Genomic DNA, 26,378 nt, shown 5'->3' on the forward strand with positions numbered 1-26,378 from the left:
AACAGACTTGATATTTGATCATTGCTGGCTTTTCATACACAGCCTCATGGCAAACAGTTCCTTCAGAAATTAAAAGCTGATTTCACTTCTGGACTGAGGAATAATATCTGCATTAATAATCCTGGCCAGAGTACTTTAACCCTGATGGGACATTTACCTCCAAAAACCATCAAAAAGCATGACGGGGCTCAAATATGGAACATACTGTTTATCTAGGAAAAACTGATGTTGAGGACCAGATTTAGAGTGTGCTGACAAGTTTTGGTTGTCAGTTTGGAATAGATTGGCTCACAGAAGGAACTGGGTTTAACATAGAAATGCACCTGCTTATAGGCTATGCATGAGCCATGCAAGGCAGGAGGCTCTTCATTTGAGATGTGTCATTTCAATTTTGCCATGAAACTGCTGTACTAAAGCAAATGCCCTGATTTCTCACATTTTGTCTTACTTGATGGTTATTTAGGAAACCCTACAGCAATTCTGAGTGGTAAATGCTACAACATGCATTTTTTTTGTTTGTCCTCTTTCTGCATCCTGTCTTTGCCACGGCCTGTTTTCCAACAGCACAATTTTCTTGTTATCACCCTTTCAGGAAGACTTCACAGTGTGAGCAGAAAAATGACTAGCTTTTTCTGTAGCACATATTTATGGGATTATTAGGGCAGTTTCTGATGCACCTCTTCAAATGGCAGTGATGGTCAAGGATGCCCCATCTCAAACCTCCCTAATATCTCTTCCTGTCCATAGTCCTAAGTTAATCACTTCACTCCTTATGAAGGGCACCTGCTTATTTTCTTTTCCACTGGAAAGGATCCACAACCACCACCACACTGAGTGAACAGCAAAGCAAGCTAGTTTACATGAAAGGGAGGGAAGAGAGGCCTCTTAAGTGGTGCCCTGTTTAAGAGGCACTTCTCTGTCAATGACTTACTCCAAGTTCTGAGCCTGAAGATACTACACCCTTTATTTCCTGGAAAAAAAACCCACAAACTGGGTGGTGAAGGCATGTATATCAAAACTTTCTCATAAACTTTGACTGTAGGAGATGCCACTTTTCTTTCTCTACCACATTTTTTCCTATTCACTCTGCCCTTGCCATTAGTACACCTAGAAAGAACTCAGAAACGCGGATTCATTGCAAATTTTAGCTTTTGTGGGCTTGAACACATTTCCTCTAATAGCCTATTCCAAAACACACTTGGGGCATTCTCATCTGCTCTTGTTGAAGTTCCAATCTCGTACTTAAGCACTGGTGGCCAAAGGAAAGAGGCAAGCCTGCTTCTGTAAATGCACTGTCTCAAAATGCCCAGTGGAGAGGAGCACTCTCCCTTCTCATCACTTCCCTGGGGGCTGTGACTATGTTTTCCCCAAGCAGTTGCCTCATGACATCTGTATAATCAGAGAGACAGGGATGTACCCACATCTTTCACCTCCATAAGAGCAACCTACCTGTTGGGTTACAGAGTCATGCTTTTCTTTCCCCGCCCCCCCGCCCCCTCCGGTGAATCCAAAAATGCATGAACAAGCAGCTTGAAGTCGCATGTGGATACTGTCTCACTGTGCTTGTGTCCATCTCTTGCCCAGTGAATCATAGATCATTTCTAAGTAAACCTCAGAAGGGAGGGACAAACATTCCCTGAGATTTCTACACACACCCACTCCTGTTTAGTCCCCAGTCTCACCTACTGGCTGATGGGTTAGGCAGGGGAGAAAAACAGTGTTGGATCCCTCCAGGCAAAGGAGACAGAAACAAACCTTCTCTTTTCTGACACTCTCTGTGAGAGTTCCAACCTCGGGATAACAGAGGCAGCTCCAACAGGGCTGACTGGACATAGTTTAAAGGAAACTGGTGATTATTCATTTTGTGCAGGGCCTAGCTGAGTGTGCAGCTGATCGGCATGCTGGCCAAACAGACAGAGGCTGTCAGTGTAGTAGCTGGGGAACACCTCACCTGTGAATCCCTGCAGCGATGAGACATCCCTTCAGTCTTAAGCCACACACTCACTCTGTGAGCCTGCCAATGCCTCCAAGCGGAATTTAGCATCTCATGAGCTCAAAGGTCAGGAATGCAACCACCACCAGTAGACACATCAAGCACAACATGTATTTTATTGGTTTCATTTCAAAGATAGTTAAAAACTAGATTGAAGATGAGTTGCATAGCATAATCTCTACAATTTATGAGGAATAATCACATTTTTTATGCAGTCCTTTATTTTGATTTGTGTATAATTTTGAGGGAAGGATGACCTAAAATTTTGGCCATACTTTGAAAGAAGCCATTGAAAGTATATAAATCATAAACTGTATCTGAAATATCTAAGTCATATCAGAGAACACAGAGCTCAGAAGCTTCTCCTAAAAATACTGACTTCTGTTTTGTGATTTCAGCCTCCTGGCTATTATTAGAGCTTGTAATAATCACTATTTTTGCCTTGATATTTGAGAAGGAGATAAGTCCCACAGAGAATAAAATGTGTTTGAATAATTCATTGCAAGGAAATATGGATTTGGTTTTCAAATATATAGAGGATTTTCTACATACAGTACTCTGGAAATAGTGTATTAAGTACATTTATTATCCATAGAAGGCAAACATATATCTGCAATTAGTCCAAAGACTTAATTTTGCAGTAATTGGAGTATTTAGATGAAAGAGCCTGCATTCATATGAAATGATCTTTTTTTCTATATACTTGGAAGGTTAAGAAATAAATCCATATAGAACATATAATCCTTCTATACAGTGTTTCAAAGTGTTTATGCCCTTTTTGTACCTGCACTACCTGGGGTTGCAGTATGTTAAATTTCTTCTTTCTTTGAAATTTATTTCACATGATGGGAGGGATGTTCTTTCTACAAACTTACAGTGCATGTCATTTAGAATTTACTCTTCCTATTTCAAGATTTTCCACTGAGTTTTGGCACTGAGAAGAATTTGTCTTCATTGATGGAAAGACATATCAATACTGGCAGGAACACTCCACTTACTAGAAGGGAAATATTATTCTTTGCTGAGATGAAAGATTCCTTATGCATCTTCCATCAATCTGAAGCATTGTGACATTTCCTATCACTGTACCACAAGAATGTTCCTTCTGGGAAATGCACAGTCTATACTAATGAGTATGTTCATACACCAGAGCAAATCTTTCTTTTCCTCCTATAAAATGGCAAAATTATTCTTAATCTAATATTACTAAGCTACAGCAGAGAGAATGTGTAATTGCCTGTAAATAATAGGTCAAAATGACCAAGCATGACATTTTTAAAGTTCAAATCCTCTCATCCGTAGTTATCATACATTGCATTACAGCTATTCACAAACAGTATTTGTCAAGCCACTGTGTGCCAAAGTGACTTATTTTGTAGTAAATCAAATAACAAGTGAAACAGAGCTTGTTGAGGTTTGCTTTCAATTTCCTCTTCTAACTTCTGTGTCATTTTAAATAAATGGCATAGTGGTGAGGTGAAGAGGACAGAGTAAAGCACCAGAGATCACCTGAAGGTCAGCATACAACAGGTCTCTTCATATTAAATCTGTCAATGCTGAGCTGGCTTTCTATCCAACAAGGCAATATTCTGCATAACAGAAAGGCAAAGAGTGAAACAGTTAAGACATTTAGATACCAGGAAACTGCTTTTCAACGTTCCAAAAAGCCTGCTCATTACAACCTCAAATAATTGACTATTAGACAGATAAAACTCCTGCTTTTCAAAGCAGACATCAAGGACCAGACCTTGGGCTCTGAAGTAGAAGGTACAACTCTGAAAATTGATCCTCAGTTTACATACATATGAAAAACCTCTCTCTTTCCATGTACTTTATGGTAGATGGTAAGAAACTGATAATGTCTCTTCTCATTTCCACTACAAAGCTCTACTGAGAGACTGTTCCAGCTCAAGTGAGTAAAACAAGTTCTTCAAAAGAACAAAAGAAAGAAGAAACCATTATATTAAAAAAAAAAGAGAGAGAAAGAAGAAGGACCATTTTTGAATTCTGATTTGTGCTTCCCTTTTCCCATTGTACACTGCTCTGTGGTAGTTGTCACCCCCCTTTCAGAATGACTGTTTGACCAACTTTTTCACAAAGCCACCTGCCTCCCTCCAGGGATATGCTCAAACAACTCAAGGACTGTTTCAGCCAGAAGCAGTTTCACATAGCTGGAGCCAAAACTGCCCCAAGGAAGTTCTAAATCTTGGATGAGAGTTCTGAAGGTGCTTTTAATGGGGTCAAAATTTCACTTCCCAAATGGCAAGAGCGCAGCCAATTTAGGAGAATTTTTTCTTCCAGAAGGACTTCCTGGAAGCACAAAATCATCCCATGGCTGGCTGGATGCATGCTGAGGGTCATAAAACAGCTGGCCTCAATGTATTCAGGCTTACATTACTTTTTTTTTTTTTTTACTTTCAATGTGGGTTTTTTTGCTCTGTGCCTTCCCTTATTTATTTTTTTAATTTTCACAATAATCAATATTCCAGACTAAGTCTTAGATTTCAGACATTTGCTCTCAGAAATCAGAAAGCATGAGTCTTATTTAGGAGCTTTCAAGAGCCTTCTAAAGAGGGCACTATCAAATGAACCAAGAGTAAGAAAAAAGAATACTTCGAGCTATTCATGATGGAGAAGCATCCAAACTTTTAAGAGTTCCCTTAAGTGGCCAGTAGAGACTGCTCAGGATAAACAAAGTTCGTATAGAAAATTACTGTTTTGGTTGAAAAATCTCTAATTAGAAATAATGTGTCAACATCCACAAATATGTAAGAAAACAAGAGTGGAGGGATCGTAGAATCACAGAATCATGGAATGGTTTGGGTTGAAAGGGAACTTAACAGATCATTTACCTCCCAGCCCCCTTCCAGGGGCAAGGACACAAAAAAACCCCCAGGGAAGTCATCACATAGAATAAATCAGAAGGAAAAGGAACAAATGGAAATGAGAGAAATAAGTTGAGAACAAATGTATGGAATTCCTGCATCAGGAATGTGTTTTGCAAATGGCATCCTGAATCTTCATTGATCTTTGAGCCTTGTTGACATCCTCACACATCACTTCTGAAGGAGGAGACACAGGTTTCCCAATAATTCCCTCTTTTCCGGTGCTTTCATACTGTCTACACATCACCTTCAGTTTCCTTTTTGAAAAGGTGAACGCACTGCTACTCTCACACCGCTCTCCCACTGTTCCTTCCCACCCACATTGTCTCTAAAATATGTCTTGCATCCTCTCTCCTCATTGTGGTTTTAACAAAGCAGCATAAGGAAGTAGTGTATTGTTGTATTTACTTTCCTTCACTGAGATGTGGCTTTCTGACAATGAAGCTGGGCTTGTTTTGGGAGTCATCCACCAGTAAAACTTGATCAAACCTGTTGCATCCTGAAGCAATTGTGCAAAACAGAGGCTGCCGTAACCTAATCACAAGCAAAAACATGTAGGTGAGCTGTAATTATCAAAAGTTTTGCCATCTGATAACATTTACAGCAAACAGAAATTAAAAGACTTAAACCAGAAGCAAATGAGTGGAAGCTTTTTCTTTTTTTTTTTTTTTTCTAGAGTAACTGACTACTGACTTTTCCCTGAAGTTGCATAAACATTTTGTCTCCACCAGAGAATCTATCCTGAACATTTTTCTTCACTGGATGTTGGAGGCTGAATTTCTGTATTCTCCTTCAGCACTGGCAGTACTTGAGACCCAACTGATAAAACGTCTGAAAAGGATGAGTGCAAGGGCTGGTTCATCAGGTATATGCCGAAGTTTGTCTGAAAAAAGCAAAATATTTATTAAGATGCAATGCATGTTAGAGTAATCAGATCAATAGATGATCTCACAATCCAGATATGCTTAGAAGAACAATATTACTTTAAGAATAAGGAGGTATGTACGATGTCCATGTAATTAAGAACATTCTTAACTCATTAACTATAATAGACTCATAAACAAAAGCTAAGCCCATGCTACTCAAGAAGAATACCTTAAGTAAGTGGATAAAGAATGTAGTATTTCATCATGAGCTCCACAGTATCATGTATGTAATTTACACTCACTCACAATCTAGTTATTTAATGACTGTTCTGGCTTCTTGACAAATACAGTTAATGCATTATCACAAGCAAAGGCTATGCAGAGTGAGAACGCACGTGTGTTCCAACAGCAAGGAAGTCTTGCATCGTCTACCATGAATGATTCGCTTTGTTAACAGAACTTTTTTCTGTCTAGCCTGTGTGAATTTCCCTTTATTTGTTTTTATGAATATTTTAGTATGTTTTACAGAAAATATTCAGAAAGTTTGTTTTATTAGGTCTCTTCTTATCTGTCGTTACCCACTATCTGTGAGTACATCCTACATAAATATTAGAAATACTTAGAATGTGTCTTTGTGATACTGAGTAATAAAGAAAAGAAGAACAAAAAAACCACTTCACCCACTGACCATGCAACCCTCAGAGGCACCAAAAACCTGATCTGAGCGTCTGCACTCTTATGTGTGCTCTTGTTCTGAAGCAGTTGAATGTTACAGTTGTAGCTGTGTACAGCAAGGTGTGATCTGAAAATGTGACAGGAGACTGGTGTGGTTTTGTGGTTTTGTTTTCCAACAGCAGAGAATTTAGAAGTATGCAAGAAAAAGACCTGTCATCTCATGATAATATTTTCCAAAGGATTAGATAACAGTTAAGATAAAAAAAAAGTAAAGTAGGAAACAAAGAAATGTTGAAGACCATGTTAAATAGATAACTGATTTTTAGACTTCAGAATGTCTTTGATCCTCAAACTGAGGACCTTGGAAACCTGATACTAATTTTCTTGTCCCTTTTTATGGGTTTCAATAAAAAGTATTTTGTTTTGCTAGACTACAGCCAAAATGTACACGTGTAAAATAAATAAATAAATAAGAAAATGAAATTATGTAAAAACAAAACTCTATTATCCTTTTCTATTTCCTGATTACATTTACTACCACTGTTCAGATCAATGATGTTGAAATTGAGGGAATTACATTTAGAGCAGGTTTAGAAAAAAATACTAGGTAAAAGGAATTGAAATAAATTTAAAAAATAGTGTTAGGTGAATTTTATGGAACATATTTGAAAAACTAAATACAAAGGCAGTATGTATTTTCCTGTTCTTCCACTGTATAATTAAATAAAGATACAGCTATGAGGTAACACAGAACAGATTTTAGTCTTTGAAGAATTAGCAAGAGATAGGACTGAGACTTATGCCCAAGTAGAGAAAGATCTATCAAAAAATGCCCTCAGACTCTGAATTTGGGCCTTTCTGTTTAATTTTTAATCCTAAACATCAAAAAGAAAAACAGGCCCCAAGCTAGGGGTTTTCAGTTACTTCAACTATTCCTTCATCTCACTGGCATGTCACATATATAGGATATGAGTGGACCTATCAGACCTACCCTATTACCGACACTTTTTGGATACCAGTGATCATAATAGTGCCAACGCTTGGTGGACACAGGGTATATCCTCATGGTCAGTTTTCTAGCATTTAATACTGAGGAACGACTGCAGCACAGTAAGATCCCAATCATCCAGCACAGTGACTGTTGGATTAACCATGAAGCTAAAATGGTAAGTTAGTAACAGTTTCATCTAAAATATTAAAGTATACAGTGTTATTTTCCATTCTTGCTTTTCTCTTATTTGTTAACAAGCTGTGGGTTCTCTATTGGCATAAATGATGTGTTTCTCAGACTTGTAGTTAACTGGATTCACTTCTTGTGCCCTAGTGCAAAAATGTCAGTTGCTATAATTCTGTTGTTTTAAAAAATCAGGCAAACATAAAACAAATACAGTAAAATTACTATTAGTTCATGCTACACTGCATTTCACAGAGGAAGGAATTTTATAACTCATGCATGGAAATCAACTTATTTGATACGTGAGAAGTTTCTATTTATATTTACTGTATTATCATATTGATTTAACTTAAATTGAGAATAAAATAAATCTGGGCACATTGTTCACTGTGGAGAACTTAATTTACCAATTTTTTTATTATTGTGAAAAATTATTTATTATTATTATTGTGAATAATAATTTTTTAAATGCACAGAATTATTGAAGAAAAGGCATGTGTGGAACTGCTGAACTCTTTTTTTTTTTTTGGTGAATGTTCTTAAGACTAAAATTTAGCTTGTGATTACCAGAAGAGGATTTAACATCTTTTAAGTAAATTTCCTTGTTTATTCAATAATTACAAATAATGACTCAGCAGGTACTGATAACAGCAATAACACACACAACCCCCCCATCAAAAAACCACAAAAGCTGTGCATCTGCCACTTGAGCTCTGTTTCAAGAGAAAGATAAAATGCAGAAATTGGCCCTTCTCACATTCCACTGATGAAAAATGAAGCTTTCAGACTCAGAGATTACAGCCTGCAGAGTTATTACAATGAAAGTGCATAATCTCTCCCTGCTGCTCCTACCTTTTCCTGACTTCAAGAGCATTTTACTCTGCATATAATCTCCCCAGAACACACCAAGAACTGGGCAGGGAATGCTGGACTGTGAGTTCTGTGGCTTTATCTGCTCAGTATTCTGATGGTAGTAGAGACTCTTTCCATCACTGTTAAACTTCAAAGGGACAAAAAATGTAAAGTGTCTTGATTAGGAAAAAGCACAGCATTTCACTGTTGGGAGGAATAGAGAAAACATACTTATTCTTGCCAACAGTGAATCATATGATAGTCATCACACTCACTGAAAGGAGGAGCTATGAAGTGCTGTCATTCTTGCATGTTGTTTCACGTTCATTTACTGGATCAACAGCAGCATGCTCTGCTCAGATATTCACTGACAGAGAAATACCTTGGGTGCACTATCTCCTTTTGTAAGATAGAAACCTGAGGTGCTATATCTGACAAAGGCTGAGGTGAGATGTCTTTAAGCTACAGCTCCTGAAAAATCAGTTAACACAGACCAGAACTTGGTACAGATATACCCTGACAGAATGTGTAACAAGCACATAAATCATATTGTGTGCTAATACTTAGCTTTGGATGGATAAATTCTGGATTTTGCTCCCAGATGTAGCTCTGAGCTGCCATCTCCCAGTAGATAAATTTACCTGTTCAGGTTTGCTCACTTATTCATACAATAACGTAACCTCTCTCTCATGCAAAGGTTTGAGAGATGTAGTTATTAGAAGTGATTTTTTTTTTTTAATGTAAGGATGTTTTATTAGCTTTAGATTGACTTATTAGTGAAGCCTTACAAAATAGGAGAGCGGAAGTATTCACTTTCAACATGCTGACTTTTTATATTGGTAAAAAGGAAAATTTTTAAGTTGGTGGCCAAAAAACCCATATCGTTAAGTTGAAAATATCTGGACAGCAAAATGTTTTCTTAAGGACTTATTTTCCTTTGCTCTGCCTTAAATAAATGCATCTTCCAGTTCAGCCACCAATAAGAAAATACAGCTATATTATTTCAGAGGACTATTAATTACAACAATCACTGTTTTCAAATGTTCCAGATATTTGAAGGAAAAGCATTGCATAGTTAAAGCCCTGCATTACTATGAAAATAATGATAATGATGCATAAGATATGAGAAGTCATTTGCTATCCTTGCTAACATCTCAGTAAGCAATCCAAAGGCACGGCATCTAATTCTGCAGGATAAGAAACTCTCCCAAGGCACAATGAGATACATAAAGGACTATCAACAGCCCACTGGGAAAAAAAGAACCACAAGCCTTTTAGTGCATGAAGGCATGTGCAAACATAATGCAAACAATTTCCCTTGATGTACTGCTATCCATGCATTTAGGCTGGGGCAGATTGCTAATGCAATTCCCTTTGCTACCTTGACTCCAATCCCACCTTATAGCACTGCTGAAAATCCACCCACAGGGCTTCTGCTATTGTTAGTGCTGAACTGCATCTGCAAATTCCCGAAGACAGGCAAGAATTCAGTGTTCTCCATTTTCCATCCATGTGTGTTTTGCATCAGGTGGTGAGGCATGTGAAACAGCATGTGGCTATTTTTATGCCATTTGCTTAATGTAGTTATCTAGTCTTTCGTAGTCTCCTGCAGTAACAGAGAGCACTCTGGTACACAAGGAGAGCTTATTTTCCTTTTCATCAAAAATTACAGAAGGAATCCTTAATGAGTGTTTCTTCAGAAAGCAGAGCTCAAGTTCACTTTGTAGAGGTGTTTGCAACTTATTTCAAACAATGACATGAAAGGTTTCATAAAAAGCAACTGGCTAGGCTTCAGCACCATGCTTTACATATATCAGGAAACATGCAAATTGTCTCTGACTAGTTACAGTAGCTGGTTCTGACTTTCTGCTACAATCCATCAATGCAAAGTTCCAATCTCTCAGCTTGGAGCAACAGGATCTCACAGTCTCAGAGGGACGGAGAAAAACAGGATTTCAGAAATAAATATTGAACTACCTCTTACTAGCCTTACATTATTTATCTCATTATTGAAATGAGATTATTTATCTCATTCATTGGTGGTGCTGCTATGTGGGCTACGAGTTTGATAAATTTCAATGTATTTGTACAGGTTGGTGTTCTTGGAAAAAAAAAACAAAACAAAATGGTAAATATTGACAGCTGGCTCAGTCTTCTATGTGCAAAATCTTTAATGTTTTGACAACCTTTCAAAAAGCTGAGAAGTTAGCTTAAATGTTATTTTGCTGCAATAGTTTTTTTGTAGTTTGAATCAGATTATTGACAGATGGAAGCAAACACTGCTAAATTCCTGCACTGAATCCGCATCTGATAAAAAAAGAAAATGAAGTCTATTAGATGCCTCCTTAGCAGAAAAGCACATCCTAGATACATGAATCACCAAAGCATTAGCTCTGCAATTTAACACAGTCACATGGACTCAATGTTCTTTCTCCCTCCCCACTGTGAACTGTGAAAGTTTTGGATCAATGTTCTGTGCTAGGCCTGCTGAGCATGCTGAAAATGTCATAGTCCTCTGGTGCTGCTCACTGATAACCAGCTGGTGATCATCACCCCACAGATGGCTTGCAGCAGGGATGGGCTCTGAGGTCTTCTCAGACCAGTTCAGGCAAAACTACCCGTTCAAACTATCTCTTTTAGCTGTCTGCTAATACAGTGAACTCAGCCTTATGCAGAGCAGGGCATGCTCACAGGATCCCATCTACCAGCAGCACTGAAGGCTGGGAAAAATTAAAAAAAGCTGAAGGTCTGTTTCTTTGCAGCGCGAATATTGCCGTGCTGCTGAGGAAGCAGAGCTCTCCCCTGCGGTGATCAGCAGCGCTGTGCTCTGCCTCGCCTCGCCAGGCGGCTTTTATCCAGCGCCAGCTTGTTCTCAAGAGGCTGGATTGCTCTTTTTGCCTTGTCCTGTTTGAACGAGTTACTTGGTACTAGGAGTGCTTGTATCAAGAAAATCTTTGCATTGCTGAGTTAATCAGAATGAAAGAGGAGCTCATATTTGCTGAGGGAAACATGCAGAAGGTGCTTTGCCTGTCCTGAGAATCTGTATCCCAGGTAAGGTTTTGTAGCCATTGTCTCCCCGAGTACAGAGTGCTTTCCCTCTACAGAGGATTTAAGTCATGATCCAGTAAAACCCATACGGGCAGAAAAAGTCCTCTGCATACCACACCCCACGTGGCAGCTGAGCACTGTCCCTGCCCAGAGTGTCCAAATGTGCTCTGAAGTGTCCCAGATGTTCCAGCTGTGGCTTAGCATTACCCAGAGAGGGATGTTGTCCTCAGACTACCCACCATGGCATATGTACGGTGGTGATCTGGATACCAGAGCCTGCTGTGCAACTCTAGGTCACCTCAGGTCAGTGGGAAGCTGTGCCTAGACAGCCAGCCCTGCCTGCGTGCCTCTCCCCAGCTCACTGCACCAGGCGCTGGCTCTGAGGCGGAGCCAGAGGAGCTATTCACCAAGGATAACATTCAAGGAAAATGTAGCTCTTTGTTTGCTTAATGAGTCACTGAGACGAATCAATTTATTATTTTTTTTCCCCAAACATATAATGCACTATTTGTAAGTTGTTTGTGCATTGTTTGGGTGAATGATTTTCAACCTATTTGTTATTGCTTTGCTCCAGTGCTGTGCCCAGTCTCCGGTGTTTGGTGGGTACTGGTGAGACTCCCGAGCCCTGACTGGCTGAGGAACTTTTACAACACAAGCTTAAAGAACAGGAAGCAATGAATTTTGAATAAAAATTTTCAGCTAAATAAATACTTCTGAGGAGATTTGTGAAGCTTTTGGGATGTCGAACCGTCTAGCTATCATCTGAGCACTCTCAGTTCCAAGAAGCAACACAAACTTAGGAAGCAGAAGGACTCCAAATGAACTTCTGTATTTCACACTAACTCTCCAGTCACTTTCTTACATAATTATTCTCCACTTTGACTACATTTATATCTGCTCTGTTTTTCCTGTTAACTTGTTTCTCATGGTAAGAATAAAGTTTAGCCTTACAAGCCAACTGTATAATTTCAAACACTTTCAGATTTTTCTGCATATTTCTTTTCTTAGAAGATATCAGTGCATCAGCTTGTGTTTTTAAGACCAAAATAAACACGTTGTAAGGAGGTACATGCTGAATAAAACAAGCACAGTTAAAAATAATGCATATTAATAGTCCCTTTCTGAATAAAAATGTGTGAGTATTTTATGGAAATAAACCAGGTCATATTTGGGTTGTAAGTGCATCCTCTTTTTACAGAAAAAACAAACGGTAGCCATTAGCACAACAACTTAACTGTGAATATTCTCTCAGCAGATATTTCATTACGCATGCCATAAAGTCACTACATCTTTCATTTCAGCCATTTTGAAGTACTGTACTGACCTTTCTGCCTCTGGCAGCAGACAGAGACTGCAGAATTTCTTTGTTTCGTTCCCCAGACTGTTGATCAATGCATATTATTTGACATCTGCTACATGGACCCACAACCTGAAATTTTTGTTAAAGAAAGTTCATGGTTGTATATCAAAGCAGTACGACATTGAACAGTACAAGCTTCTGACCATCACAATATCTTAAATGCATACCTTTTGCATACCTGTCCTGTGGGCTTTTTATGCTTTCATTATGTAAAAGGTCAGGCCTGTTCATGTAAGGTAGTAGGCACATTTTCAAAGGGTCTACTTGCAAAAATCTCACTGAATTTTTAATTGACTTTTTTCTTTTTTTAAGGAAAACTTTCCCAGAGACAGAATCTGAGAAATACTAGACATTTACATGTTTGTATTTCCTGATGGCTTCCCTTCATCTCCAGGGCTGTTCATCCAAAGGACAACTGAATACAATATTAAGCTAGTGCCTCAGGATTTTCTTGGGACTGTTTTAGTGCAGCCAAGATGCACAATATCTTTCTTATATGCATGGTGCTTGTAGACAATCAGAATGTAAAATGTGAATTTTCATCAGTTTACATAAACAGAAGCAATAATGGATTGATCCTCCATCATGTATTACATGTGGTGTTAGCATCCATATGTAATCATTCTTAAAGCTGATTGTTGTTTGAACTAAGATATGCTTTTAGGGTTAAAAAAAAAGGAAACCTGCAACAAATTTCTTAATAAGGCATTAAAATGAAGAAGGAAGACATATTGCACTTTCACTTAACATTGCATTCCTAATTTTAGCAAAGCTGTACATTATAGAAACTCTTACAGTATTCTAGTATACAGATTCTATTTTTGTAAAATGTGTCATAAATTTCAAATAAGGTAAATAAGATACTTCGGTTTTTTGAGATGCATCTAGAACTGCTTGTACAACTCTTCAGTGTAATCATCAAAACCGTACATCAGCTTTTTTTCAGAAAATTATTTTCCACAGACTTATTTTTTTAATTAAAAGAGCAACAAGGCAGAGAAGGAAATATTTTTCCCTGCTTTGCTTTGTTCAACAGCTTCTTTACCATTTTCCTCACATCAAGGAGCATTAGCATAATTTCTACTGCTACTACATAAGTATCTAAACAAGGACCTAGCAGAGACAGGAAAAGACAATACAAGTTCCATAAGCCTTTCTATTTTTGGCTTGTGTTCTTGAAGTGTATCAATGCCAGAAACAGGAATGCCTTTTTATTTTGCAGTTTTACAGTAACTTCTCAACAGGATCCTCAGCAGAGCTCCCTAGTGTAACTCTAGCCTCTAACAAGCTATACTCCTACTTATAGGAATTTTTCCTCAATATTCTGTAACTCATCTTACAGCTTACTGATCAAAGTACACATAAAAAGAGAGCAGATCAGCCATGCTTTCCACCCCTGCTCAAAAAATTTCTTACAGTATGCTGATCAGAAATAAATAGGAGTGATGTGTATCATAGCTTCTAGATTTGACCTTGGCACTTCTGTAATTCACACCTTAATTATCATCTCTAAGAAAACAATGAATAAACCACTTCTTTAATTTTGGGCAATGACTCTTCAAATACACATTTCACATCTCATGGCCAGACAAATTCAACAGAATATGTAATACATGTGTACATCATTCCCTTAAGTTTCAGTGTAGCTTCTACAGATTTTTTGTTAAAAGGTTTTCTGAAGAGAATGCATTTGCAAACAAGTCTGACTCTTCAGCATTTTCCTCACAGTACAAAGCACATTGTGTTGTTAGATATAATATAAAGTACAACATGCCAAAAAACCCTACCAGGTTAGAATTAGAAACATTCTTTTAATGGGGCTTAAGGCAAGATGTATACAACAGAGGGCAATAGACCACGAGTGTTCACTTGAATTCATGTCCAGTCTTTTGGCAATAAGTTGCTTGATGTGCTTGAGGCTGCATTTGGACTACTGTGCTTAGCAGCAACCAGTATTCTCTCATGACATGCTGGCTAACTATTTGCAAACTCTACCTCAAAATAGTGATTATTATTCAGTTTAGATGGACAGAGGTGGGAAATGTTATGAATTATGAAATTTAAAAAAAAAGGAGTGGAGAAATATGTCAAAATCTCTCAATTGTATTGAATTATGTTTGTCACAGGTCGCATCACGTTAGTTGTTTTTTTTTCACACACTTCATAAATTTCATCTGCACAACCCATGCTGCCCATGTTTCAGTCAAAGCCTTGCAAAACTTAGTCTGTCTCCAGGGGTCAAAATACTTTGTGATAGACTGGGACAAGGACAAGAGAAAAAAGTTCACACCTGGAATTGCAGGGCACCTATTGAAATTTCAGCCCACTCTTCTTCCTCAAAGGACTCTGGTGCACTGACGACAATGTTGGCACGGAAGCGCTGGATTAATTCCTCTATTTCCAATGGCTTTTCCAATCTGTCTCATAGAGTTGACAAAGAAAAAATAAGATCTGTTAACTATTTCTGTATAGATGTGTTGTAAGGATGAAGTGCCTCATACGATTAAGTAAACACTTCTCCAGAATAATCTGGCCTGTTTTATTACAAAGGCTATGGAAATGGCACAAGGTGTTTAACTATAACTTTTAATCTTTGATCTATGATATGTAACCCTCTAGGTGGCTTTTTCAGAGGTGTAACCTGGAACTGCAGGTATGAAAGCATATAGACAGGTGACTGTGAACAATGCTTATGAGAAAATTCCTTATTAATTCTCATATGTAAGGATAATGGTAACAAATGAAAAGATCTTTTGAGTTAGCAATCATTTGACTTGTTAATTGTTCCTAGAAATAGAAGCTTCTAGAATAGAAGGCAAATAGAAATTTATTCTGCACATGCTGCAATGGCAAAAGGAACAAACCCAGCAATTGCTGAAGGTAAAAAAGGCCAGTAAAGTCATTTTATGACAGAATATATCCCGCATATTATTATTATTATTATTATTTGCCTTTGGGATGCAGCATATTGCACCAAAGGATAGATGTTTAAAAAAAAAAATTAATCTCTGTGTGGTGATATTTCTGCCTCTTTACAAGCATTTGAACTGCCAGAGTGTTGATTTGTGTCAGTGTGGAGAACATATATGAGACAGACAGAGCAGAGGACTGCATAAAAATATCAGAAATCTGGCTGCATCTTTGAATTGTCATTCATTTTTCTTCTACAGGAGAATTTGACCAGTACCAGGGAAAAAAGACAGCCCTAAAATTTGCAAGAGAGTTCTCTCAATGCCATTGTTAGTGGAGTAGAACATTTCTTTTTGCATTATGTATTAAGGACATGAACAATTTTTGATACCCCATCAGCTGTAGTTTGACAACTTTTGGATATGACACCCTAAAGCAGAGGCAGAAACCTGGACAAGTAACGAAGAGAGAAGTTTCTGTTCCCCTCCCCCCAAAAAAAAGAAATAGTAAGGACATACATTAAAATGAGGAATAACATGCAAAATCAAAATAAGAGGGAAAATAACAGTCTTGGTAGAAATGGCATGTAAGGTGAAAAAAGAGCTGGGTTTTATTTCAAATAGTTTGGATGATCTTTAGGAGACAAAAGTGCATAAGGATAAACTGCCTGTGCAGACTTAGTCAAACCACAGAAGCCCAGCCCCACCAAGCCTCTGCTGTTCACAAGGGCTCTAGAAGTGTGGAAGGTAGGATGGAAAGATGAAGGGCTACAGGTTTTCCCTCTGCCACAAGTAATCCCACGGTTGAGACACAATCCATAATAACAGCAGGAAGTGGAAGCCAACAGCAGGTGTAGATTATGCCAGTCCTCATACAAACGATAGCAGTTACTACGTTCAGTTATGCTGCTGTGCTTCCTGGTTTTGCTGTGGGCTCTTGGAGCTTGGTTGTTATCTAGCCTCTAGTTTTGAATGTATTTTTTAAAATATAAGTGCCTGCCACTCCAGCCTGTATTAGTGTGGTCATCAAAAGCCCCAGTAACCTCAGAGCTGGGCCTACAGTGTCCTAAGCCAGCCGATGAAAATTGCTTCTAACTTCTAATTTATCCCCTGCTGCTGAACTCAAAGACTGCAATGCCCCTATTCTTAGTCTCGCTGCCTTCAACCTGCTCAGGTTCACTGCCAGAATACCTCACCTCTCTTGCACCTACCTCCACCCCTCAGAACTGCTTACAATTACTCAGCAACATGTATCTGAGTAAATTCCCATTATTTCTTCTCCCTCAAAGTAGGCATTAGTTGGATGCAGTGACAGGCACCTTCGTCCTTCAGATCTCAACAAGGATATGCTTTGAAAATCAGTGCAATTTGCTGAAGTCAGTCTAAGTACCTTGGACTTTTCACGGCAATGGGCTCTGCAATGAAGAATGCACTAGCTATATTTAACAGGCAAACTTTAAAATAAATATGTATATCTTCTAACAAGAACATTTGAGCATTAGGCCAGGCCATGGGGATTTTCATGGAAGCAATCAGTAAATGAAACACCAGAGAGACTACTGTCTGCATGTACATGTAACTCTCCAACAGTATGATACGTTCTAATTTTTAATTGAATTGCTGTTTCTGTTTTAGGTCACCTCTCAAGATCCAAGTGCAAACTGGAAGATTCATTTTTACTTATGGAAGATACAAAGAGAAATTATGAAAACTTATTTGGAAATTGAAATGGTTTTACAAAAATTAGCAACTTTCCAATGAACAAAAACAAACCCACATGCTGAGAAGCTAAATAATACTTTCCACAAAACCTCTAACTTTTAATGCAGACCCATATGTGCAGATTCTTGAAAATACATTGCCCAGTTCAGTATTTGGAAAGCTTATACATTATGATTTAATAGCAGTTGCAGAATGAGGATGCTGCATATCTGAATTCATTTCTCCAGCACCCTGAGAATGGCAAAAGAGGCAGGAGATTTCCAACTTCTGCTGCAGAGCAGGAAGCAAGATGCATCTCAGTCACTATGGCAGCTCTAGTCACATCTGGAGTGTCCTTTGAAGAAAAGGAGATTACAAGCCTAGTGGTACTGGAAGATATTAGGTGTAAAATCAGTGGATCATCTGACATTGCATGTTTTACCGAAGTTCCTTGTACTCCTTCGTCCTCACTCGCTGTTCCTTACTCTTCATCTTTGCACTCAAATCCCACATCTGGAAGGTTCCTCACTGAGTCTCACAATGGTAAAAGTCCAGTCTGAGTAAGGTATGACCGTAAGAAGTGTCCTCGCAAGTAGGTGTAACCCAGCCAGTCAAGAGTTAAAAAGAGTTAAAAGAAGGCAGTAACTCTCACTGAGCAAGGGTAGTCAAAATGCTGAGAGATGGACAGATTCAAACCTTTCCCATACATTTTTCCCCACAATATTCTAAAACTGTCCAACTGTCTTCTCCCAAAGTAGGAAAACCCTCAGACCTCCAGTGGTCTGTATTGATGCTTCATTCAGTCAGTGAAGATACTGAAGATACGCACACATCCTCCTACAAATATTCCTTTTCTTTCATAGCAGAAACTTCAATGCAGGGGGCATGTTTGGTGGGTGACTAAGAGGAGGTAGGATGGCTCCAAGAAGAGGCAGGGAAGTTTTGTGAGACAGGAAAAGAGGGCTCACAGACAAATTCCGAGGCTGTGGGATGCACAGCTATGATAGAGGCCTTGAGGGAAGATTTTCTGTGGAATTTGAACCTGTCTTAGTTATATTCAAGAAACAACAATTTCCTATTGTCATTGTTTGAAAATTTGGTTGGTAATGGGTTTGCTGTCTTTCAACTGTGGGCTGACAGTGTTTCATTTGCTGCTTCTGTCTCCTGCTTTTGTATAAGTAATATCAAATTCAATTAAGAAATTAAATTATTCCAGTCCTGAAAGTAGTTTTAAAGTATTTCTGTTGTGCATGTTTACTCTAAATCCTAATCGTTCCCATAGGAAAGAAATAATTTAGCCAGTAGTAAGATCTTGTATTTTTACCTGCCAGTTTTTTTATGCTGAGAAAACCTATTTATCCTTGTTCTTCTGACAAATAGAAACTGGTTGGTTCCAAATAATCTCTTGCCACCAAATCATTTGACAAAAATGCCATTAAAGTTTTCTTAAAGATGACTGGTAGACAGATTATGTTCATGGATTTAATCCAAATTTTCAGAAGTCATAGAAGAGTTAGTAATTATAGAATTTTCGTAGCTGTATATTTGTTGACCACTGAAATGTAACTATTCATAAATTTCCACATAAAACAGCTATATTGGCATCTTATGAAAAGATTCTGGAATCCTACATCACTAAGAGATATTTGGAGACAGAAGGTTGTTACCTTGCAGAAATGTGTTCTTTCAGCTGCAGAATGCTTGCCACGTTTATCAGGAGGTATTGTGCTTCATTCACGAGAGAGAGTGAGATGTTTTTAGCAGATGACAGACCTAAAAAAATCAATCCAACATTCTAAAATGACCATTAAAATTAGTAACTTCACCCCATCTTTCCTTTGACCTTACTTATTCTCATTAAAAATTTATTCATTGGTTCCAGATACTAAGGAAATACTCCAAGAATCTCCTCAAACCTGTAAATGATAATGATGCAATATATTTAGAAACTGACACAGAGCTGAGATTTTACCAAATTTGTAAAACAACTTACAAGAGCAATATCTATGTATTTTCGATGCTCTTTCATTTCAATTGTCTTTCAATTATTTTTATAACAAAATTTAGTCTCTCCAAAAATTACTTGATTCTTAGATTTTTCATGATCACTTTTCAAAATGATCATTGAGTTTCCAGACAAAATCATGGTCATGATGATTACTACCCCCACTGCCCCCAGACTGGTGTATCTGTACATTTTCACCAAATTTAAGAAGTAGAAGGGCAGCAAAAAGTCAGTTTTGGTATAAATGTGCCTACTAGATCAAAAGTGGATGACTCTTTCAGCCTTTATCAAGGTAGTTATATACTCAGTAGGAAGTCCATGAGCCTGATGTTTGCATGAGGAATCACAAATATTTTTAAGAATGACAACATACCTTTTGTATTTTTCTGATGTGACTTGCTTTTCATGTCTGAACTTTGTCTTATCAAGTGACATGGACGACCAAGAAACCTAGAGAACCAGCCAGCAATTCTTTCTCCACAGTCATATGTTTTTACCCTATCATAAGAAAAGGGGAACTTCAAATTGGATTGCCCAAACATTAATTTGTAAAACAGAAGGCAAATTGAAAAGATGTTTATTCCACTTCTTTCAATACAAAATACAGAATCCATATGGTCTGATGAGTGTCTGATGTGAAGTTACTCTTGAAGTTAACATTCACGAGATCTAATTTAGCTTTATACAGAAAATTACTATGGAATAAAGGATTAAATAATGATAAAGTACAAGACACTGACTCTGAAGTAGAGGAAGTGGTAGCCCCTATAACAACATTACAATACAGTGCTATGAAAAAGTCACACTCTAGTCTGTGCTTTTTACTAAAACAGAGAGGAGTGATCTGAGGTGAATTTAAGATTGTCCCTCTGTATGTAATTTTTAATGATCACATCAGGTACAATGATGTCACTTCCCTAATTTAATTCATGCCAGTACAGACATTCCACTCTAAAACATGGCTCCACTTACAGAGCCCATGTGTTTCTCTGTCTAAAGATGATTTACATTACTTGTAAAATGCTTAGTGAGTTATGCAAGCTAGCAACAAAATTGCCTTCTTTATCTGGATGCAAACTTTCCTAGAGGGATTTTGAGATCACCTCTCTCAGTCCAAGGAGGCCACGGATCAGACATTGGGAAGTGATCCTATTTGACATTAGATTCCTTAGCCCTGAGTAAACTTACTGTCAATCTTCCAAAATTCAGGCATCTAGTTTAAGTCAGTTGTCTGGGTTCCTCCCACGGATAATGGAAAGAAGTAAGTAGTTCCCATTTATATTAGATCTCAGGATGGGATGACTCACTGTGGGAGTGTTCAGCTCTCTCTACTGACTACAAAAGGAGGTTTGACTGATACTGAACTTTAAAATTGCATAGGCAGGTAAGAGGAATGCAAATTCTAATGCTGATCTAGGGAGGAAGCTTGTAGCAAGGAAAGAGAAGTAGCTGTGGTCCTATGCTCACCTTGTTGTCCTATCCAGCCAAAGAAGTTAATCTGCATGGAGACCATCTGCTCTGTGAAACAAGTAAACAGCTACTCACAGCAAAAGATGCTAAGCCCAGGATTGAGAGAGGAAGTAGCTTGGCTTTACAAAATGCTTTGTAGGGTTCAACTGAATTACAATGGTAGAAAGCCAGCACAAGTGAAATCAAAGAGATTTTATAATCCTGCAGGGATCAGGTATCTCTTCAGAACTTGTTCTGAATTTTGAATTATGGTGTAGCTTTGTATTCCTCTCCCCACTCTGATACTGGACAGATGTCAACCACAGCTGCATCTAGCCAGTGATGTCCTAGAATGGAAATGGTACTCTGATACTATGAGATATAGGGACTGTGTCAAGAAAGAGGCCAAAAGGCGAATGTTCATATGAGATTTCACAGTCTGAATTGAGTGGTTCTTGTGTCCTTGCCAGTCACTGTGCTAGGGAGAAGGTTGCTAATGTGAAGACATGAATGTTCCATGGTAACAGCACAAGTGGAAAAAAATCCCCAAATATTTTTTCCCACCCTAACAGAGGTGCTAGGGGTGTTTAAAATATCCCCTGAGCCAATTGCCCCTAGTAGCCTGTTGAGGATTAATACTGTATAAATCAGGAACATAATTTTGCTTTCTATTTGTATACTTACTATTTTGAGTCACTGTGGTTGAGTTAGACTCACACCATTCTTGGTTTTTCATCAAATGTCACTGTGTAATTTCTGTATCCCAAGACTCCTGTGTTTTCAAATTGCTTTCCCTTATTGTCAGACCATTTTTTGAGCATGTACCATCATCTCTTCAAGGTCTAAGTCATTCTGTTGTAGCTCAATTCTACTTGTTTTCCGCTTGTGTTTATTTTGCAGAGTATAACTTTACATCTGTCAGCATTACATTTCATTTGGCACATGTCAGGCAATTTATAAAGGAGGGCCTATTTCTCTCAGATTTTACTTGCTCTTTGCCTTGAGTTCCCCACTCATCTTTCTATTATGTCATTTAGTTTCAATGCGTTACAACTGGTCCCTCTAGCAGGGTAATTTACAGAACAAGAAACAAGGACGGATGAAGTCTGAATATTGATCCCAAGGGATATAATACACACAACGGGCTCAGTTCACCTTGTTCTTAACTACACCTTTGTCTTCTTCTACCGCTCATACCCTTCCCTATCTCTTTGATATTCCAGCCTGTCAGAGAGGGTTGTGTAACTATTTCAGTAGAGCAGTAACCTTGAGCATTTAGGGTTTCTGCAGCATCAATAACCATAAAAACACTAGCTTCTACTTGCATCTGTCCACTGTTAGATATTACACCAGAAAGCCATGTCCCTCTGATGTATCACCTGCTGATGGACAACCCCTGCTGAGAGTAACACTGATGAACTGCTTCAGAAGGGAAATCTGGGCTCATTAAACATTAGTGGCTGCTGTAAAATTACACTTCCTCACAGGACTGCTTGCAGATTCTACATCACGTACTTTTCTCAGGTATCTCAATCTAAACTCAGAGTAAGCTTACAGAACCAGATGACATCATAGCGTCAGAGTGTAGAATTAAAAAATGGAAAATGCCCTCACTAGGGGTTGCTTTTGAATAGAAGCCTTTTAACAAAGACTTTTAGTCCCACTACTCACCTCAGACACTTTGCAGAAAAGACCCCAGATCACAAATCACCTCTTGTCCTACTGCAAAGCACTGCTTTTCTCATTTTTTTTGGCCCTGGAGGCTCCCCTGCTGAAACACTGGAACCTGGCACTAAGTACTGTTGGATCTTTGAGGAGTTTCAGAGCCTCATCAATGTTGTCCACTCATTCTCCCTTACTTCCTGTTTGTTTATTTATTTGCTAATCATAGTCCAGTCTCTGCAATTTGCCTTGTATATCCACTTTCTTTATCACTCTGTCCTTTTCTTCCTCTTCAGAACTCTAAGCAGTTTTCCATGAAAATTTCCAATTTGATACAATAAAAATGACACAGTCAGTTACATGAAATAGAAGCTACAATAAATAGTATGGCAGCAAATTTTATGCACACAAAGAGAGAGAGAACCTAGGCTATTTTACAGCCAGTAATAGATGGGCTTACCATGGGGAGGCTAGGGATGAGTCAACACTAAGGGAAGTGGGACAGATGGTTAAAACAAATGACTCTTGGGTGAATTCCACTACCTGAGGAAAATACATTTCTGAGAAAAAGATCCTCTTTATCATCTGAATAGTTAGTAGAAAAGAAGGAGAAGATAATTTTCTGCATGGCTCCATGGGGAAAATGCCAGGTCTTCTGCTGGTTTGTTTATGTGTTACTCTCAGAGAAGCAAATGTAGAGGGTTAGAAAGAATTAGTATATCTTGGTTAAAGGAAGACATAAATCTTTAAGTGGCTCTTTTAGTTTGAGTTACCAAGAGGCTCGTTGAAAAGAAACATAGTAGATAATGCAAATGTACTTTAGGAGGGCACTTGATACACTGCCACTCAGAAAACGTAATGAGATCGGGGGAAGTTCTTACAAAATGTGATGGATAAACACTTAAGTTCACCGGTAGGAAATAAATTTATTCATAATGCTGTATTTCAGTGCAGTGCTATGTCTCTTGAATAGAATTGTTATCTAACATACACATCTGCAATCATCCCAGGATTGTTAAGGGAACACTGATCAATATGGGTGGTCAAAAAAAATTAAAAAGGGTTGTAAATATGGAAAGTTGTTTATAACTTCAGAAGGTTCTAGCAACTCTGAATCCATGTAGAATGAAATGGGCAAAGTTGCCAACATCATTACTACTGAACGAGGGAACTGAATTCAAGTCCTGCTGAGGCCCTCAGTTGGCATTTGGAAGTAACTGGGGACACCTCCTTTTCTCATGCTTGGAGCAAGTGAAAAAAAAAAAGATTTCCCTCATTCAAGTGAGTACTAAGTCAGTTTATTGTACCATCCTTCTTCCCCTTTTCCATTTTTAATATTTTTCACTGTTTTCTATCAGACATGCTGGGCATGCCAAATTACCTGTTTAAATGTCTTCTCATAGTCCACTAAGACATTCATTGCTTTCCACTTCCCTGCCTCTTTTTTAAGGACTTCTGCCTCTGTGTGTTCATCTGTTCATATCCTGAGTGTCACTACAGTGATTTTCAGCTTCAATACCTCTCTGTTCTCACTCACCTGTGTGAACAGACTTTACTCTCACAAACCACAGCCTCTTTTTCAGTATTGTCTTCTAGTGATACAGATACTGGGTCCATGCCTAGACGGGCAGAGAACAAATCATATTTAAATAAAACTTTTATGAAAACTTGTAGGGTCATGAAAAAAATTCTTATTTTTGTCCCTGCTCACAATCACAGCAGCCTCACAAACAGCAAATCAAAAAATCTTTTTTTTTTTTTTTTTTGCCAGAATTATATTCTCTGCCTGCAGGTGGCTCCAAATGATAAAGCAAAGTGTAAAGGCTGCAGACGACCTTGGTACTCAAAGCATATTAAGGAATATACAATTTCAGCTTTGAGTAAATTCATTCTCTGTTTATCTCTGGCAACAAAACTGGCACAGAATTACTACCTCAGCTACAGATTCTGTTGAAAGGATGAGTTTTCACTGTTTTGGACCCTCTAGCAAGTCAGGAGATTACATTAAACACTGATGGGTTGGGGGTTTTTTGGAGTAGTGGGATTGAGTGATCTGAAAGATGAAAGATGGAGGAAGGGGGAAGAGAAAAAAGCAGCACCGTCTGTTCAAGGAAAGAAATATAACGTGCCATAAAACTACAATAATTTAAAAACAAAATGTATGGAAACTGCTAATTAGAGAATTATTCCAATCTATTTATCTCCAAGTTTAAACCAGCTGAGAAATCCCTAGTAATGGTCTACATTAACAACTTCTTCCATATTTTTCTTATCTTGAACAAAATGAGCCAAAGAGATGGAAAGGGTACTGTAGAAGCAAAAAGAAAAACTGTACTATTTTTCTCTCTGTTAATTGAAAACAATAATCTTAAATAAAGAACAAAGGGTTTTACTGTGTGGCTGCAATGAATCCAGCTTTTCCATTATACTGCAACATATACCAGCAAAGACTCTGATCCCCATTTTCCAGCATTATAACAGCATGTTTTGATTTTACTTACTTCTTCCTGTTTACACTATTGTAAAACAAATAAGAATCAAGCCCTACCAGCTCTGCAATTTTGTGAAATCAAGTTGTTTTATTTTCTTCTGAAGAGTAATGAAACATAGTTCAGATTCACTATAACACAACTATCAGCTTTGTACCATGCATGTTTTGCAAAAGAGAAAGCAATCTACTTCTTTAGTTAATGATAGTATACTTCATAAGTGAAGACAGAGGGGGAAAAGTTAGGTTCACTCTAGAAAATAATACATGTAATAAATGCTTTGAACTAGCCTGCAACAACCTGAAAAAGATGCCAATGTTATTATTTTATTGACTAGAATTAATGCTCTTGGACTTTGAAACAATTAAACATTATTATTCCTTTCAAATGATTCTAATCCCATTCAAACTGGAAAAGATGAGTTTGAAAGGTTCCATCCTGTATGCACCCTTAGCTGTTATATCTTTTAAAAGTAGTTTCTAAGAAAGGCATACTCACAAAATTTCTTAAAATAGAACTTCAGGGCTTTAAAAAGACCTGTTTTCATACACCAGCAAGTGTGTTACATTTTTATTGAACAGTACACATTTTACAGTGATGTTTAGGTCAGTTAAACATTGTTAATTACAATTTTATTCTATCTTAAGGCAAAAAAATAAAGTAGAATATTGCCAGTTAGTAAAATGTAAAAGCTGTCATTCTCCATGGTCATTTGCTTGATAATAAAATTCACAGATGTGCTCACAGTATTAATACAAAAAATATTCTTATCTTTACAGCTCCTATTTTCAGTCAATGAGAAACATTAGAAGTGTGTTATTTCAATAGACTGAGATATAAACTATTCATGTATATTCTTTCATCAGTGTATGCACTTAATTCCCATTGTTTTTATTGGCAGTAACACACGACTATTTGAAGGCACAATAAACTCCACAAAGTGTAATTAGTTGCTCAGTTTTGCTAGCATCTTTCTACTTCAATATTGTAAAGAGCCTCCTCAACACTCAAAATTTCTCCCACTATGCAGTGGCAAACTAAGGCCCAACACGCCAGAGTAATGCTGATTGTCAGCTAAAATGGAAAGAGAGAAATTAATCTTTTACAGTAATGCATGCTCAGTCAAATTCTGTTTGGCTGACTTTTGCGTAGGTCAAGAAGAAACCCAGTGTAATTTGTGCCCCCATGTTTTTGATGGAGCAGGACAAGAAGATTTCCCTTGATTCCCACTCAAGTAATACGACTTCTGGAAATAAAGGCACTTTTCTGGCCACCTTTAAGTTGCTGGGAGCTAACCACTAACAACTTCA

The 26,378-nt window shown here is 37.9% G+C and overlaps 1 protein-coding gene across 1 annotated transcript in view; it reads right to left on the minus strand.

Moving 5' to 3' along the window:
- Positions 1 to 2,103: 2,103 nt before the first annotated feature.
- The window catches only part of MOCOS (molybdenum cofactor sulfurase), a 217,655-nt gene continuing 193,380 nt past the window's right edge, over positions 2,104 to 26,378 (minus strand). Inside the window, exons 10-15 of the mRNA XM_039383957.1 lie at positions 24,117 to 24,198; positions 19,842 to 19,966; positions 19,131 to 19,236; positions 15,144 to 15,270; positions 12,818 to 12,922; positions 2,104 to 5,761 (exon numbers count right to left, since the gene is read on the minus strand). Coding sequence (XP_039239891.1) covers positions 5,615 to 5,761; positions 12,818 to 12,922; positions 15,144 to 15,270; positions 19,131 to 19,236; positions 19,842 to 19,966; positions 24,117 to 24,198 — 692 coding nt within the window. The 3' untranslated portion in view covers positions 2,104 to 5,614. The remainder of the gene's footprint in view (positions 5,762 to 12,817; positions 12,923 to 15,143; positions 15,271 to 19,130; positions 19,237 to 19,841; positions 19,967 to 24,116; positions 24,199 to 26,378) is intronic.

The sequence above is a fragment of the Pipra filicauda genome, unplaced genomic scaffold (assembly GCF_003945595.2).
Source record: "Pipra filicauda isolate LSUMZ 115617 unplaced genomic scaffold, ASM394559v2 scaffold331_size1881853_pilon, whole genome shotgun sequence".
Taxonomy (NCBI): domain Eukaryota; kingdom Metazoa; phylum Chordata; class Aves; order Passeriformes; family Pipridae; genus Pipra; species Pipra filicauda.